Source organism: Pezoporus flaviventris, unplaced genomic scaffold (genome assembly GCF_033815535.1).
Source record: "Pezoporus flaviventris isolate CSIRO_AGI_PZ_B2104156 unplaced genomic scaffold, CSIRO_AGI_Pfla_v1 ptg000007l, whole genome shotgun sequence".
Lineage (NCBI taxonomy): Eukaryota > Metazoa > Chordata > Aves > Psittaciformes > Psittacidae > Pezoporus > Pezoporus flaviventris.
Window position 1 is genome coordinate 75,472,527 of NW_026892555.1, and position 15,901 is coordinate 75,488,427.

At 40.5% G+C, this 15,901-nt stretch overlaps 1 protein-coding gene across 2 annotated transcripts in view; it reads left to right on the forward strand.

Moving 5' to 3' along the window:
• The window catches only part of TRIO (trio Rho guanine nucleotide exchange factor), a 237,274-nt gene extending 221,896 nt beyond the window's left edge, over window positions 1-15,378 (forward strand). Inside the window, exons 46-57 of one of the 2 annotated variants that reach the window (XM_061449236.1) lie at window positions 388-579; window positions 1,514-1,691; window positions 2,523-3,292; window positions 6,760-7,007; window positions 7,823-7,961; window positions 8,286-8,313; window positions 9,205-9,367; window positions 9,965-10,086; window positions 11,270-11,348; window positions 11,998-12,198; window positions 12,631-12,769; window positions 13,793-15,378. In XM_061449236.1, coding sequence (XP_061305220.1) covers window positions 388-579; window positions 1,514-1,691; window positions 2,523-3,292; window positions 6,760-7,007; window positions 7,823-7,961; window positions 8,286-8,313; window positions 9,205-9,367; window positions 9,965-10,086; window positions 11,270-11,348; window positions 11,998-12,198; window positions 12,631-12,769; window positions 13,793-14,335 — 2,802 coding nt within the window. In that variant the 3' untranslated portion in view covers window positions 14,336-15,378. Of the gene's footprint in view, window positions 1-387; window positions 580-1,513; window positions 1,692-2,522; window positions 3,293-6,759; window positions 7,008-7,822; window positions 7,962-8,285; window positions 8,314-9,204; window positions 9,368-9,964; window positions 10,087-11,269; window positions 11,349-11,997; window positions 12,199-12,630; window positions 12,770-13,792 lie in introns of those variants that run through there. The other variant, XM_061449238.1, reaches the window with a different exon arrangement.
• Window positions 15,379-15,901: the final 523 nt, after the last annotated feature.

Sequence of the window (15,901 nt, forward strand, 5' to 3'; positions counted from 1 at the left end):
TGATGCAAGTATGAACTTGAATTCTTCCTCTTTTCGGCACCCTGGAAGACACTGGAAGAACATAGGAGTTACTGTGGGAGTTGTTGAGAAAAGAGAGATGAAAGCCTTAGTGTTACAAGCCTCCAACTGCAGTTTGAATTGGAAAGGGTAGAGTGGTGAAGTGGATTTTTTTTTTTTCCTTGATGATGGATTTTTTTTTTTTTTCTGAGGAAGGGCACAAGAATATCTTGTGGTAGGAGGAGCAATTGAATATGTAATGGTCAGTAACACTCAAGAAATTGGGAAATGTACAAAGCCATTTCAGCATGAGCATCTACTCAAAAAGGTTGGTTGGGGAAAGAAATTAAGAACTGCACTAAATGTGTTTCTGGTTGCCTCTGTGTTTAGGGTAAAATTGTAGCCCAGGGTAAGCTCCTGCTCCAGGACACATTCTTGGTTACAGACCAGGACACAGGACTTCTGCCACGCTGCAAGGAGAGACGGGTCTTCCTGTTTGAGCAGATTGTCATTTTCAGTGAGCTGCTGGATAAAAAGAAAGGTTTCTCCATGCCCGGATTCTTGTTTAAAAACAGTATCAAGGTAACTGTTGTGTGTGAGTCTTTTTGTCCTCTGCACAAACTCCACTAAGGGAACACTGGTTCAGTGAGATGTCACTAGTGACATCTAGATGTGCAATCATAAAGCACAGAGAGGTGTCCATCATTTCTTGAAATTATATCCTACCGAATTTGTGCTCACTCTGATGATAAATGGAAGTCTTTGGATCCCAGTATTCTGATGCTTCCCAGGTGAAGCATACCAAAACAGATATTCCTGTACAAAGCTGGACAAGCTTTCACAGAGAGTTTAGTCTCCAGCTCTGTGCTGTATATACACCACATTGCAAAGTCATCGCAAATAAAGATAACTCTTTACATATTCCTTCTTTTGAGTTTTGGCTGAAATTGGTCCAAATGTGTACGTAACATAAGTAGTGTTACCTTCTTAGACATGTCAGTTCTTCCTCAAACAAAAAGCATTTACCTCCACCTCAAGCTTTCCCTGAAACAAAGACTAGTAGTACTAGGGCCAATCAGCCCTCCTCATGAAGTGTTTTGGGTGGACTGTGCTTCTCTTAATTCACCTCAGTGCTACTGCTGCCAGCTGAGCACCCTGTTTAGTGCTGGCTGAACAGCCTGTTCAAGGCATTGCTGTATCTGCAGTAGAAACCTTTGGCATGGGCCAGTGGTAAAGCTCCATAGCAAATTCAGCATTTTAAATAACACATAGAGAGAGCGAAAGACAGTGAAGAACATTGGGCCATAGTGACCTGATGAAGATTGTTCAGGCATAGTGTTTCAGTAAGATGTACACTAACCCTTAGTTTAATGTAATCCTTCATTTCATGGTATTATTTTACTGAAAGAAAAGAGTAGTTGCCATTTGAAGATCTGACTCTGAGCTCATAAGTATGATATTGTAGAGGTATGTTTCTCATGAAATACATGAAGTAAATTCTTTTTTTTCCATGAAGGTGAGTTGCCTTTCCCTGGAGGAAAATGTGGACAGCGATCCATGTAAATTTGCACTAACATCAAGAATGGGCGATGTCACGGAGACCTTTATTTTGCATTCTGCTAGTCCAGGAGTCCGCCAGTTATGGATCCATGAAATTAACCAAATTTTGGAAAACCAGCGCAACTTTTTAAATGGTAAATGCTTTCTTTTCACCAAAAGTTCATAATTGAACGACTTTTCTCTCATCTGTTATTTCTTGGCTTTGGAATGTTTCACAAGTTTCCTTTTTCCTGAGCTAATACAGAACAGTTGGGGGATATGGGCTGCATTTCTGCTTTGGAACAGATGATAGGATTTATTATAAGAATGGTAGTCTGCATTTACATGGTGTTCTCTTGGAGAAATTTTCCGAATGTTTTGTAGGAGTGAGTCAAGATTGGCATCATCCATTGAGGTGGAGAGCTTGTGTGCTTCTTTTAAGCAAATACAAGCCTTTAAAGGCTAAACCCAAGTGGAATTTTAAGCATCTAGTCTGAATGTTTTGTTTGTGTTATTTTGGTATCCATTGTTGTGTCATACTGTGGCAACAACATTCAGATTCTGTGGGAGAAAAGTAGAAGATGATCATGTCTGCTGTGATACCAGAAGTTTCTTGCTGTATTTTTGTATCCATCAGTTGTTGCCCCAATGTAGATTTTTTTAAAGAGTTGTAATGGGTGGAACAACAAGCTGAGAATTTGGAGTCACACCTTTTTTTTCCCAACTTAGCTGCTGACTGACAATGTGATCCTAGAGGAAGACATTTCTCCCTGGTTTCAGATTTTTTACCTTTAAAAGAACAGGTCATGAAGGTTGTGATGTAGAAAAGTGACTTGAGGTCTGTGGCATGACCAGCATTGCTAAGGAAATTTGTCTTGGTTTAACAGCACTCCCCTTCTGCCAGTAAACATGTCTGTTTTAAACTGTTCCTGTTCCCTTTCCTGCCCTTCTTTCCCTGATCACGTTCCCTCCCACCCCCACTGCAGCCTTGACATCCCCAATCGAGTACCAGAGGAACCACAGCAGTGGTGGAGGTGGCAGCGGCGGCAGCAGTGCTAACAGCAGCGGCCCCAGCAGCTGTAGTGGCATCCCCAGCTCCAGCCGTAGCCGGCCATCCCGGATCCCCCAGCCTGTCAGACACCATTCCCCAGTCCTGGTCTCCTCTGCAGCCTCGGCCCAAGCAGAGGCAGACAAGATGTCAGGTATGTCCATTCACAATCTCTCCCTGCCACACTACAACACCTCCTTAGAAACTGGTCTGAGCCAGCCAGACAGGCACCCTCCCCATGCAGAACTGGATGGTCCTCAGAAAGACGCTGAGCAGATTCCCAAGATGAAAGTTATTGAAAGTTCCAGGAAGACAGCGGGAAACATTTCTGGCTCATCTGACGGAGCCCAGAAAGACTTACGTGGAAGCTCAGAGGACAGTCGATCAAGAAACAGCATAGGATCACTGACGCTTGGGAAGCCAAGGCCAGGAGCCATCTCACCAATGAACTCTCCTCTCTCCACGACTTTCCCTTCTCCTTTTGGCAAAGAAACCTTTCCACCCAGCAGCCCCCTGCAGAAGGGCTCCTTTTGGAGCTCCATCCCAGCATCCCCTGCCAGCCGCCCTGGCTCCTTCACTTTCCCTGGGGACAATGACTCCCTCCAGCGGCAGGTTCACCGCCACTCTTCACACAGCAAGGACACAGACCGCATGAGCACATGCTCCTCGACCAGCGAGCAGTCAGTTCACTCCACCCAGAGTAATGGGGTAAGAGCGGAGCACCTCTGTCCTGCAAGCTCTTCTAAAACCTTCCCGTGCTTTCTGTGCGTTACCATCACTCTCCGTACTAACTTCTGGCTCTCCGGTGCTGTACTACTCTGAAATAATCAACTGCTTGAATATCTTCTGCACATTAAAAGAACAAAATTGTCTACCTCTCTGTGTATGTATACATACAAACGTGGGTATGTACACAGACACAAAAGCGACTGCTAACAATAGATGCAATTTCTGCCTCTGCTGAAAACATAGATCACTAGGCTGATACTTTACTAACTTGCTCTCCTTGCTTTTTTTGTCTCTAATTTGAAGGCACATAATTAACATGCTGAAGCGTGGCAGCCAGAGCACTTTGGGGTATGCATTGCGGCCAGCGCTTAAATCTGACTTCAGGATTTTGGCAGATTGCCTTGGGGCTTTTTTCCCTTTCACGCACAAATCCGCCACCATTGTCCTGTTGACTTTTAACTTCGTGGAGACATCTACAGTACGTTCCCTGGGCTGCTTGGTTTTATTTTTCATATTTTTATTTCCCCCACCCCTCCTCAGCCTTAGCTGATGTGCAACATTCTCTTTTTAAGTCCTGTGTTGGATCAAGGAAGCTTCCCGCAAACCACTCAAAATAGGCCAACAAAACTTAGCTAAAATAATCCTCCTTCTACTACAACCAAAACAAATAGTGGCTCCACTGTTCTGCATTGTAAGAAGAACTGGTTTAGGGCATCTGGAGTTTCAATCTTTAGTATGCACTTGGTGCGTTTGTGTGGACAGCTGGCGTGTCAACAGAATCCACATTCTCTGTAATAACGTCCACCAGGAAGAGCAACACCGCAATCACAAGGGCAAGTGCAACTATAAAGCAAAATTTTCAGGGCACTTGCCGTGGATGGGGTAGGCAGGCTATGGTGCCATTCCCTTTAAACTCACATTTGATTGTTCTCTCACTAAGTGTTGTGTTCAGGAATGTTTGTTCTTCCACTCTCTCACCAATAGTATGCAGTACCAATTTTGCAAATCACCTAACTTGCCAGACCTTTTGTAAATGCATGCATTTCTCTGTAGAACTGTTTAACACAGAGAGCTTTCTTGACTTCTTAGTTCTTACACTTTTATAACAGCTACAGAAAAAAAAAATTATGCTTTGCATATAACGTATTTTTTATCCTGATCTTTCTTCAGCTTTTGATTTGATTTAGCTCTGTCCGGTGTTTATCCTCAGTCTAGTAAAATGTGATGATATAATATCTGGGGTAACCTGAATATTTTGCAGTTACTGCACAGTACGTAGTATCAAGATGGTGATGCTTTTTATATTCAGAGAAGTCTTGCATAGTATTAACTGATGTCATCCCATTAAAAAAAAGAGAGAGGGAGAGACAGGATGGCACTGCATGCCTTCTGCTTCATAGCTATGTTTCTTTTAGTTTGATGATTGAGGTGGGTCATAATTCTTCACGTATAACCTCATTTCTATGCCATGCTTTAGCAGGATTTCATACCACATTCAACAAGACAGGCAAAATGGGTTCTGAGGTTTTATTTTGACTTAACCATTTGTATATGTGTATTTACATGCACATATGGTTGAGGTTGGTTGCTTAGGATAAGTAACTTCTAAGAAGAAGAAAAAGGAACTGATTTTGCTAGTGTTTCAGGAATATGGGAGGGATATTTTTAGATTTTGGTTCCAAATACTCTAATCCCATAATTGAGGTCAGTGATGACCAGCAGAACTTGCAGCAGAAAAACATAAACTAATTACTTCCTTGCAAGGCAAACAGAAAGGCTATCTTTCTGTGGTGAGAATAAATTCACATATAAGCACATTCACAAGAACATTTGACATTTAGTAGTTACCAAACACTTGTTTGTTTAACAGATTTTGCTCTCCTTGTTGAAAATAAGAAATATCCAGAGTTTAATATGACCCTTCAAGACTTAACTATTAAAAAGAAGTGTTATGTGACAGGAAGGTCAGTCCTGCAGTTATACAAATTCTGCTGCATGCTAAATCTAAAAGAATGAGTTTCAAGAAAAGCAGCTTTCTCTGAATAGAGTTGTAGCTAAAAGAATCTAGCAAGTTATAACCTTAATTTAAACAATGACTGAAAATGAGACTGGCTTTTTGGTTCTACAGTTCCTGGTTTGCCTTGAGTCATGGAAGGGGCTTGCTGACACAAAAGACCATGCAGAAAGTCTTGTAAGCCAGACAGAGTGAGTTTTCTCACTGGAAATACAGCATCTGGAATTGACATAAATACCCTTTAGTAAAAATACAATTCAGGATGAGATCTTTCACTCTGTGGTAGCATTTGCTTCATCATCCCAACAGCGGAAAAAAGACAGGATAGACTTGAATCACCCACTTGAATAAAATAGTCTAGCTAAAATAAAATGTACAGACTCGCTGGAAACCCAAGCATCAATGTACTGAGTATGCTATGAATGAATATTCTGAGACTGTTGCTTTCCAAATGTCTTGGTTTCTCAGCCAAAGCACATGAGCCAAAGCTCATGGGGAAGCACAGGCACTGAGAGATGGAGTGGCCTGTTCAAGGCCATTAGCAGATTGGAAGAGAACTTGGTTTTCAGGGTTCCCAGTCTACCATGCTGTCCACTGACTCCTGCTGCATCTCCTCAATCTTGAGGGGAGAAATATTTGATAGTTTTGAGAATTCTGTATTTAATCCTCTGTGCCAGGCTTTCCACTCACTACTAGCACGTGTGTGGTGCTAACATGTGGTTATGTTATGTGATAGTAGTTTCCAGCTACAGCTGGGTACTGATACCCATCTTCAATTCAGCTACTACTAGGCAGTAGTGAGCCCTCATTAGCAGTGATCTGACACAGTTTTAAATAAGAACAAAGACAAAAGACAGGTGCATGCACACATACATATCTCATGCCACATCATTAATAGGCCATCCATTTGGTTTTAAATCCTTTCAGGAAGGAAATAACTTTAGGGAATAGGTGCTAGGAAAGACTAGGTGTATTTTTTGTCATTGGAATTTACAGTGTTTATGAGGTAATGACTATGATTTTGAAGCTGCACCTCTAAGACCATGAAAAACTGTCCTACATTCTGTGCTATAGTTTTGTTGCCTGATAAAGATGTGAGGTTTGGTGCCTGATCTTGAAAGGAAGAGATCTATGCATCGCAGTTGAGATCTATGTATAAACTGACTCGCGGTTAAAGGAAGTAATCCTGAGTAAAAGCAAATGCAGCAGCTGTACATGAAGGTATTCAAAGTTCAAACTAATTTGCACAAGATAAATAGATGGAGGAGGCTTTAAAAGAGAAATCACAAATCTTTTCTTTGACTACAGCTTGTTATGTGGACTATGCAGGTAATGTAGCAGGCCAAGAACAGCATGTCTTCTCCATGAACTTTAAATTTGATTCTTTTCTTTTCCCCCTCTCTTTCTTTCTGGTTCCAATTGACACTTGAAGAGTGAAAGTAGCAGCAGTAGCAATATCTCCACCATGCTGGTGACACACGATTACACGGCAGTGAAGGAGGATGAGATAAATGTCTACCAAGGAGAGGTCGTGCAGATTCTAGCCAGCAACCAACAGAACATGTTTTTGGTGTTCAGAGCCGCCACTGATCAGTGCCCTGCAGCCGAGGGCTGGATTCCCGGCTATGTCTTGGGGCATACCAGTGCAGTCATCATTGACAACCCTGATGGAACCATCAAGTGAGTGCCTGGGTGTGTGGAGAAAGGGCGGGAGAAGAAAAACTTCCCATTCAGACAAGGCTTTGAACCTTTTAAGTCAAAAGTTGATGTGATCTTTGAGAAATAAATGAACATCAAGCAGAATGAGTACTTGAGAGGTCCCTTAGCGAACTTCAAATACAGGCAAGTAAGAAAGGGCCCAGAAGCACATGATCTTTATGAAAAAGCTGTAGTAGTGCAGTCTTCTAGGAAAAGATGGTGAAAGAATACATGATCTAAGAGCAGCAAATTTTTCTGGTTTGTTTAATAGAATGAGTTATTAGGCTAGACACCTTTGTTTAGGAAGACAGTCAGGGCATGTTTGTTCCAAGTGAAATGAATTTTAGAGTTCCTAGATCTCTGCTTTGAGCTACAAATCTATTGAAAATGACAGGTGGTGCTAGAAAGATCTCTCTCAGATCTGCAATGGGAGAAATTATGTCAGAGTTCTTAGCACTTAAGTTTTATATAAAGGGATTTCATACTGATCATTGCTTAGTTTGATTGAGTTTGTATTTTCACACAGAAAGTTTACCATTTGAGCAAGAAATGGTATTTCTTGGCAAGAGTTCAGTATTTCAAGAAATACTGAACTACAGACTAATCTTCCTAGCTTGCTTACAATTTTAACTATGGGTTGCATGTCTTACAGAATAATTCATGTATTCCATTTCAATATAGTTAAAGACAGCGAGGTAACATTTTGACATACTTTTCCAATTCCATTTGAAACTAGAGAGTATAGCACATAAACTAGAGTTGAAAAAAATCATAAAAGTTTAATATTTTGTATTCAGGAAGTCAACGTCTTGGCACACAGCACTCCGTTTAAGGAAGAAATCTGAGAAAAAAGATAAAGACGGCAAAAGGGAAGGCAAGCTAGAAAACGGTTACCGCAAATCCCGAGAAGGACTTGCCAACAAGGTTTCTGTAAAGGTAAGTCTTATAAAAATGTAGTCATTTCCAAAAGAAGTTGTGTTGGGATATCTTTAGAAGTAGCTTCTGTCAGAATTTCCCATGAAGGAACTGTAGGCAACAGTGGTTTGGAAACAGGAAGATAGAATCTTTGAGCCTGCAAGCATGATATAGCATAAGGATACTGCAGAAAGAATAGAGCGTGCAGAAATTCTGGTATTCAGATGTTTCTTGGATCTTTGTGGGCACAGTAACTTCAACCCGTCACTGTGCATTGTTTTCTACTATTCTTTAAGTTGTTATAAGGTTATCAGGACATTAATTCTTTTAATTTCTCCTTTCTAGCTTCTCAACCCCAATTACATTTATGATGGTAAGTTGCTTTAACTTTTAAAAGTTGTAATAAATATAATTTGATTAAAACATTATTCTCTATGTTTAAATTTGCTTGATATGAATTTTGTTGGGAACTGAGTGGTTTTTATCAAAATATATATAGGCCCTTTCTGGATGAGTGAGACAGTTAATGCAATTAACTCATACTTATTTTTTAAGATGGAAGGAACACATTTTTGGTCACAAGTCCAAAACAACATAAAACACAAGGACCATATGCTGTGTTATATATGGAGATTGTATGGAAGTTGGGACTTGCTGAGTTTGCAAAATAACAAGGCCAGGAGTTGGAGCTGCTTCAGTTTTAACCTTACCCCGTAGGGAATATTCAGGACCTCTCCAGTGCAGAGGCTAATCAGGACAAAGATAGTGGCCTTCTGGAGTCAGAGCCAAACTGAGTTTTTGTCTTAATGCACAGAGCCAAATTTCTTGAGTTCCTCCTGTAAAAAAGGGAAACCGCTACCATGTGTCATTGGATGAGTGAGGTGTTTTGTGTTCCCTTTTGCAAGCTTAGCTGGATATAATGATAGCCTAAAGATATAAATATAGTTGAGCATATCCTTAAATATTTTTCACTCAAAGGTTTCCTCAGCTTGCCACACAAAGGGTGTTTGGTTCATCACAGTAAGCTTCAGGTTTATCCGTGGCATAGCAGTAGTGTTGTGTCCAAGTTCACGTGGAGAACACTTTGCCAGCCCTGCAGAACCCCAGCAAACCATATGTGTGTTCCAAGGGTAGAGGGATAGATACACCTTGGAAATCTAAAGTACTGTACTGCTTTGTGTAATAGAAACAAGAGAGTGAAAGGAATAGAAAAGCAGATTTATTAACTTCAGTTGACCTAATACCATTCATTTTATTTTTCTAGTTCCCCCAGAGTTTATAATACCATTGAGTGAGGTAACATGTGAGACAGGAGAGACCATCGTGCTTAGGTGTAAAGTCTGTGGTCGCCCCAAGGCTTCAGTTACTTGGAAAGGTCCTGATCATAACACACTGAGCAATGACGGTCATCACAGCATTTCGTACAGGTACAGTAATCTGTGTAACGTTCAACGGGAACTGTTGAAGCTGTTTTATACTCCTTTTGCATTCTTGGTTCAGGATAGCTTTTGGCTTTGAGGCATAAAGATACGGTTGCCCTCAGAAATATTTTGCAGCTGAGATTTTCTGGAAATGTTGTGTAACTTCTGTGCATGGCTGGCATACCCAAATGTCATATTCTGTTGATCTTTAAAAACAAAATCCAGCTGATATGTCTGATTAGCTATCGCAGAAGCCATTGTGGTTCTGTCACACTGACCTACTAGTTGAACCAGAACAGTATGCTGTCACATGCCAGTGCTGTGAAATGTCATCCTGTCAGTTCCTTATTTCTATTAGTAGCTTACCATCATTTTTGAGGAAGATCACTCTACATTATTTTGTAGAGGAAAGCCTGTGGTTCCTGCTGATGTGGCAGTGTCAGTGTCTTCATTGTTGAAACACAGAAATCAACATATTTTGTTTGTCCAAAGAGAGATAGGGGCTGGAAAATAAGAAATATTAACAGTGTCAATCTAAATTTGTCTATACCTTAAGGTCTGTAAAATGAATATAAAGTTAATGGATGCCACTGTGTTTCCCAGTGACTTAGGAGAGGCTTCACTGAAAATCATTGGCGTCACTGCAGAAGACGATGGTATCTATACATGTATAGCTGCAAACGATATGGGTTCAGTTTCGTCTTCTGCCAGTCTACGAGTTTTAGGTAGGCATGTTTCTTGCTTCTTCTTAATCTTTGGGTTTTTTTCTTATGGGGTATCCATAGTACAGGAAAAAGAAAACCCCAGCTCTTAAGCATCACTGTTAAAGGAATATTACAACAAACCTTCTTACCTGTGACATGTTGCTTGTTTCAGAAGGGACAGGAGCACTTTTAGGATGTAACTAATTAGAGGTTCATACAGACAAGATGCCTACAATATTTCCTGGAAAGTAGAGCTTTTGGTGGGGGGAGTTCAGGTAGCTGATACACTAATCACTCTTTTTGTTTCCCCAGTGGTAGGTATATTATTGATAATGAGACATAATGTAAGATACCTATTCTTTTTGCTGTTTCTTCCAGCTTGCCAAGGTTACTCATGCTTGTACAGACAGTTCCTACTTCACCTGAATTAGTTCCACTATAGAATTTGCATTGGCCATGCTGCTTTGGTGTGTAATCCAGTTTGCCTTGCTGCCACCCTGTGTCTTAATGCAGATTAACAGGATGGGGTGATTCCACTGAAGGTATCTCAGCCAAGGAAACTTTCTAGTCAGGGGAGTAAAAAGCTCTTGATGAACAAGAATCAGTGTGAAACCGTGTACTTTAGGGAGCTAGTGTAATGGCTGTCCTTCCTACACCAATACAGAAGCCCAAGTTCTTCTGAGGACATCCCACCCTTCATTTGCCCAGTCCATAAGAGCATAATGGAAGCTCCAAGGCTGCTGTAGCATGAAGTGGGTTTTCAAGATCAAACTACGAAGTCTTTTTCAGTCCTTCAGACTTGAAGGACTTGCCATTTGATTGTAGTCAATTCTTGTGCATTGTCTTGTGCAAAAAGTAGTACTCTTTACCTTCTGTTGCTGTAGTAGTCTTTATAAACAATGAATGAATTAGTTGATTACAGAAGTAATTTTCTTTCTGAGCTGCAAGAGGATGGACAGTCTGAGGCCATGAGTTGCTTTTTAGTGTGGACATACTCTGCTTCAAAAGGAAGATGGTAGGGGCCAGTAGTTTGAATGAGGTAAATTCTTCCTGAAACATATTAGCAAACTGAATATGAAGTCCAAATATTTCTCCTTCTGCAAACATCTGAAACAATACATTGCCTATATTGACAAAAAGTTAGTTCTGAGAATGATCTGAGTTTATTCAATCTTGGCTACACTATCGTTCTCTTTTTTTGTAGGTCCTGGAAGTGATGGGATCATGGTAATCTGGAAAGACAACTTTGATTCCCTCTACAGTGAAGTGGCTGAGCTTGGCAGGTGTGTTCTGTATGCTGATCTCCAAGGCCGTCTATGTCAAAATAGTAACTTCTCTGTCAAAAAAATTAAATTCTCTTTGAAAAATACTTCTCATATGAGCCTAAAAACCCAGAAATACATTCGATTAAATAGAAATGAGGAAGCAAAAATTCTACTAGCACTAGATGGCACTGCGTAAACAGAAAGTGTTTAGGCTGAAGTGGTGTCCTAGATTAAGGGCTTGGTTTTTTGTTTGTTATTTTTTTAAGCATACCTTAAATTGACTGATGCTGCTTCTGTAGTGAAGCTCTCCTAAGCCTTTTTATTTAGGGTATGAAAATTACAGGGAGCAAAAGTCTGAAAATGAGCCAGAGAAGTCCTGTAAAATATACATTTGTCCAATTTAATAATGACTTTTGAAAAGCTGCTTACTACTCAGACTTGATGTCACTGCAAATGTGATGAAACAAATATCAGGAGATAATTGTTTATGCAGACACATTTTGTAGAAGATGCGTGCACTGAAAACTGGTTTGTGTCCAGAAACTGCTCTGTGAGGATAGCTTATTACAGATCTAAAATCAGATTTCTCTGAGAATATCTTTCAAGGTAAAAATACATCCTTAATGCATCTCTCGGTTAATTCTTTCCTTTCAATATTGTATTCCAGGGGCAGATTTTCTGTTGTTAAGAAGTGTGACCAGAAGGGAACCAAGCGAGCAGTAGCCACTAAGTTTGTGAATAAGAAGTTGATGAAGCGAGACCAGGTTACCCATGAACTTGGAGTCATGCAGAATCTCCAGCATCCCCAGCTCATTGGCCTTCTTGATACCTTTGAGACCTCCACCAGCTACATACTAGTGTTAGAAATGTGTGTGGACTCTAACATTATCCATAAAATGCAATCTCTAAGCTGACTTTCTGGGGCATTTGTAGTGGTTTTTATATGAGGAACTTTAGATTTTCTAGAAGTTTGAAAATACTTAAGTAAAATGTTACAGTTGTCTAATGCTGCTGTTAAAGTTTAATACTCAGAAAGAAACAAGGTGAGATATTAAACTGGTATGTAGATGATTTTCTTAGTCTGACTCTCCAGGAAGTTTTTAATATCAGTTGGTTGTACAAATGAATTAGGAATGCTGTGATCTGCTAGCTTTATATCAAATCTCCTCTTCATACCCTAGACCTCTGTCTTCTAGGTGCTGCAGGCTACAGTTATTCCTGTAGTCTGTGGTCTGTTAGTTTTTTCTTTCCGTTCTCATAGATGGATTAATCCAAAATACAATCCTTGTCATTCCAATAGGGCTGACCAGGGTCGCCTTCTAGACTACATCGTGCGATGGGGAAACCTCACAGAAGGGAAGATCAGACTCTACCTGGGAGAGATTCTGGAAGCTGTGCAGTATCTTCACAACTGCAGAATAGTACATTTGGACCTAAAGGTGAGCACTGAATGGAATTCCTGGCAGTGCGTGTTATTCCAGGCATAGAACCCTCCCTCTTCTAGGAAACTTGCAGCTGAGAACACAGAACTGTGAATTGCTTTGATACTGTGTGGAATGGTATGGGTCAGGCCTCCAGCCCCAAATGCATTAGATCTCTCATAGTCCACAAAGCAAAATTTTCGAGTTCCCTGTGCTTTCTCCATAAAGCTTGCTGGCCCTGGGTAGTCCTTTGTGCTAGAAATAATTGCTGACAGGAACTGTTTTGTTTGATTTTTATTTATTTATTTGTTTGCTTGCTTGCTTTCGGAGAAGTTTGCAGCAGAAATCCATTTCTTTCTCAAGAAGCACAGAGTTTGTTGTGAGAGAGTGCTCTTTCCTCTGTTCCTGCAAATCTGTTTCACATCTTTGCATTTTAAGGGTTGTAATAACTATGTGAATGGTACCTTTTTGGGCCTCTGTTCTACCCTTTTGAGTTTTACTGGATCCACAAGGATTTTATACATTCTAGTAGGAAAATCTATATAAGATGATCTTAGTGTGAATATTAATTAAAAACTTATTTACACTTTTTCTTTTCTTCCAGTCTTAAAATGCAAGGGGTTTGTTGTCTCTCTGTCATAAAGCAAATAGAGCAGTTGATTTGTTCACCCTATATGTGTAATTGCTCTTCTTCAAGCTTAAGTTCCCAAGCACAGGTTCCTGTGGAACTTTGCCTAGCTGCTGTTGTAAACATCTGCAGTATTATCTGGCAGGACTGTATATCCTGCAGACATAATAGTGCTAGCAGCTAAAACACATTAATTGCACACTGTAGTTGGTAAAAAACTGCCTGCCCATTGATCTGGGGGAAACCTTGTTAGGACTGCCTAGGAGCTGGCCTTCAGCGGTAGTAGCTTGCAGCGGTTTGTTATGTTCTTGAGCTGACAGCACTGGCTGGGAAACAGTAATTTTGGAGCATTAAATGTGTGTTAGACTGACTTGAAAAAAAGACATTTTAACTTTTGTTTTTATGTTTTCTAGCCTGAAAATATTTTGGTGGACCAGAGTTCCACTAAGCCAACAATAAAACTGGCTGACTTTGGAGACGCGGTCCAACTCAATACCACGTATTATATCCACCAGTTACTTGGAAACCCAGAGTTTGCAGCTCCTGAAATTATTCTTGGAAATCCTGTTTCCCTCACTTCAGATGTTTGGAGCATTGGAGTGCTCACATATGTCCTTCTTAGTGGCGTCTCTCCTTTCCTGGATGAAAGTGTAGAGGAAACTTGCCTGAATATTTGCCGCTTAGACTTTAGTTTCCCAGATGACTACTTCAAAGGAGTTAGCCAGAAGGCCAAAGATTTTGTATGCTTCCTACTTCAGGATGACCCAGCTAAGCGTCCCTCGGCTGCACTGGCCCTCCAGGAGCAATGGCTGCAGCTGGGGAACAGCAAAAGTGCTGACAGCATTGACATATCCAGACTGACTTCATTCATTGAGCGGCGAAAACACCAGAATGATGTTCGACCCATCCGTAGCATTAAAAACTTTTTACAGAGCAGGCTCTTGCCAAGAGTTTGACCTTGCCTGAAGTTCTCTCTCATTCTCTTTCACCTGCCAATCAGACTGGAGACGGACTCCTCCTGCCAATCAGTCAAACTGGAGATAGACTCCTCCTGCCAATCAATCAGACTGGAGATAGGACTCCTTTTGCCAATCAGCTGTTGACTTGAATTTTGAGGAAAGCAAACCCCGAGCCAACCAACTGCTAGCGAATGTTCATGTGCAAACGCATTCCAGGGGGACCCATGCAGGGCGGCGTAGGGGACTGGCGATGCAGACTTCACTGGGGTGGAGGACGATAGCACTGTACTCTGCAAAAAGCAGTCACGAGCGATACAGTAACAGTATTTTATTCAGGTTTCTGCAAAAAAATTAAAAAAAAATAAAAATAGTTTTTTTAATAAACCAGAGTTGAATTTTGCAAGTGAACTTAACTACCGTTTTCAAGATTTATTCAAGGAAGAAATGCCTATGTTCAAAGCACTGGTGTTAAAAATGAAACCATGCCTGGAGAAGACTCACCAAAATGGCTGCTCGTTGAGACAGCCTCCATTTATAACATCTGGTTTTCACTTGGTCCTAGAGCTTTCCAGTTGCCTCGCCTGTATGTATCTCACGTAGCAGTGCACTGAGATCAGACTCTGCTTTTAAGTGCATCCAACCTCAAAGTTTTTGCATACAAATAGAATGAATTGTTTTGCTCTGATAAAATGTAGGCCTTACTTGTATATAGACTGTTACCTGCCTTCGGTCTGTAATTTTTTTTTTCCCCTCTCCCCTTATCCTTTTTTTTCCCCTCTCCTTCCTAAATGGTGGTATACCACTGTGCGGGTCTTCAGTTTGGGTCAGTACTCACTGTCCCCTTAGAAAAGGACTTCGGGTTGGTGCCCAGCTTTGCCAACCTGATTGTCAAGCAGTATACAGCAGGATGAAATACTGTAAATGCACTCATTTGGGATTTTGTTTTCTTTCATATCATGTGCAATGTTGTGGCTTTAACATTTTATGCAACTATTTATGAGGACCTCTGTTGTAACTGTAATAAATATATAGAAAAAGCACATACTTAGTACGGCGAGCTTTATGGTTTTGTTTGTGTGTTTGGGGTTTCTGGGTGGGCAGGGGTGGGTGTGTTGTACCACACTGTCATTATTAGTTTAAGATGAGGGTTAGCATAGAATTTAGTCAAGACTAGTCAGTTTTAAGGTTTGCTCAAAAAAGAGAGGGAGAGATTCGTATCCCAGATCTCAAACTGGTTAAGAAGTCGGGTGACACTTTTTAAAATTTATTATTATTATTATTATATTCAAAATGCCAAAGTCTGACTTCCCCAAAATCACTCTCAACACTTACTGCTTTTTAGACTTTTCAAATATGTGTTTACTTCTTTCTGTGAAATGAACAAATGAATTTTGTGCTCTTTGGTGAAGAATACATTCAGAAAGTAGTGGTCAGATGAAAATCTGACACGTAATGTAATTGTTTTAGTAACTGTTTTTAAGATTGAAGTAATATTAACGTGAGCTATTTAAAAAGGCAGAGATGGTTTTTTGTGCATCACTGGCTTCATATGGGTGTGTTGTC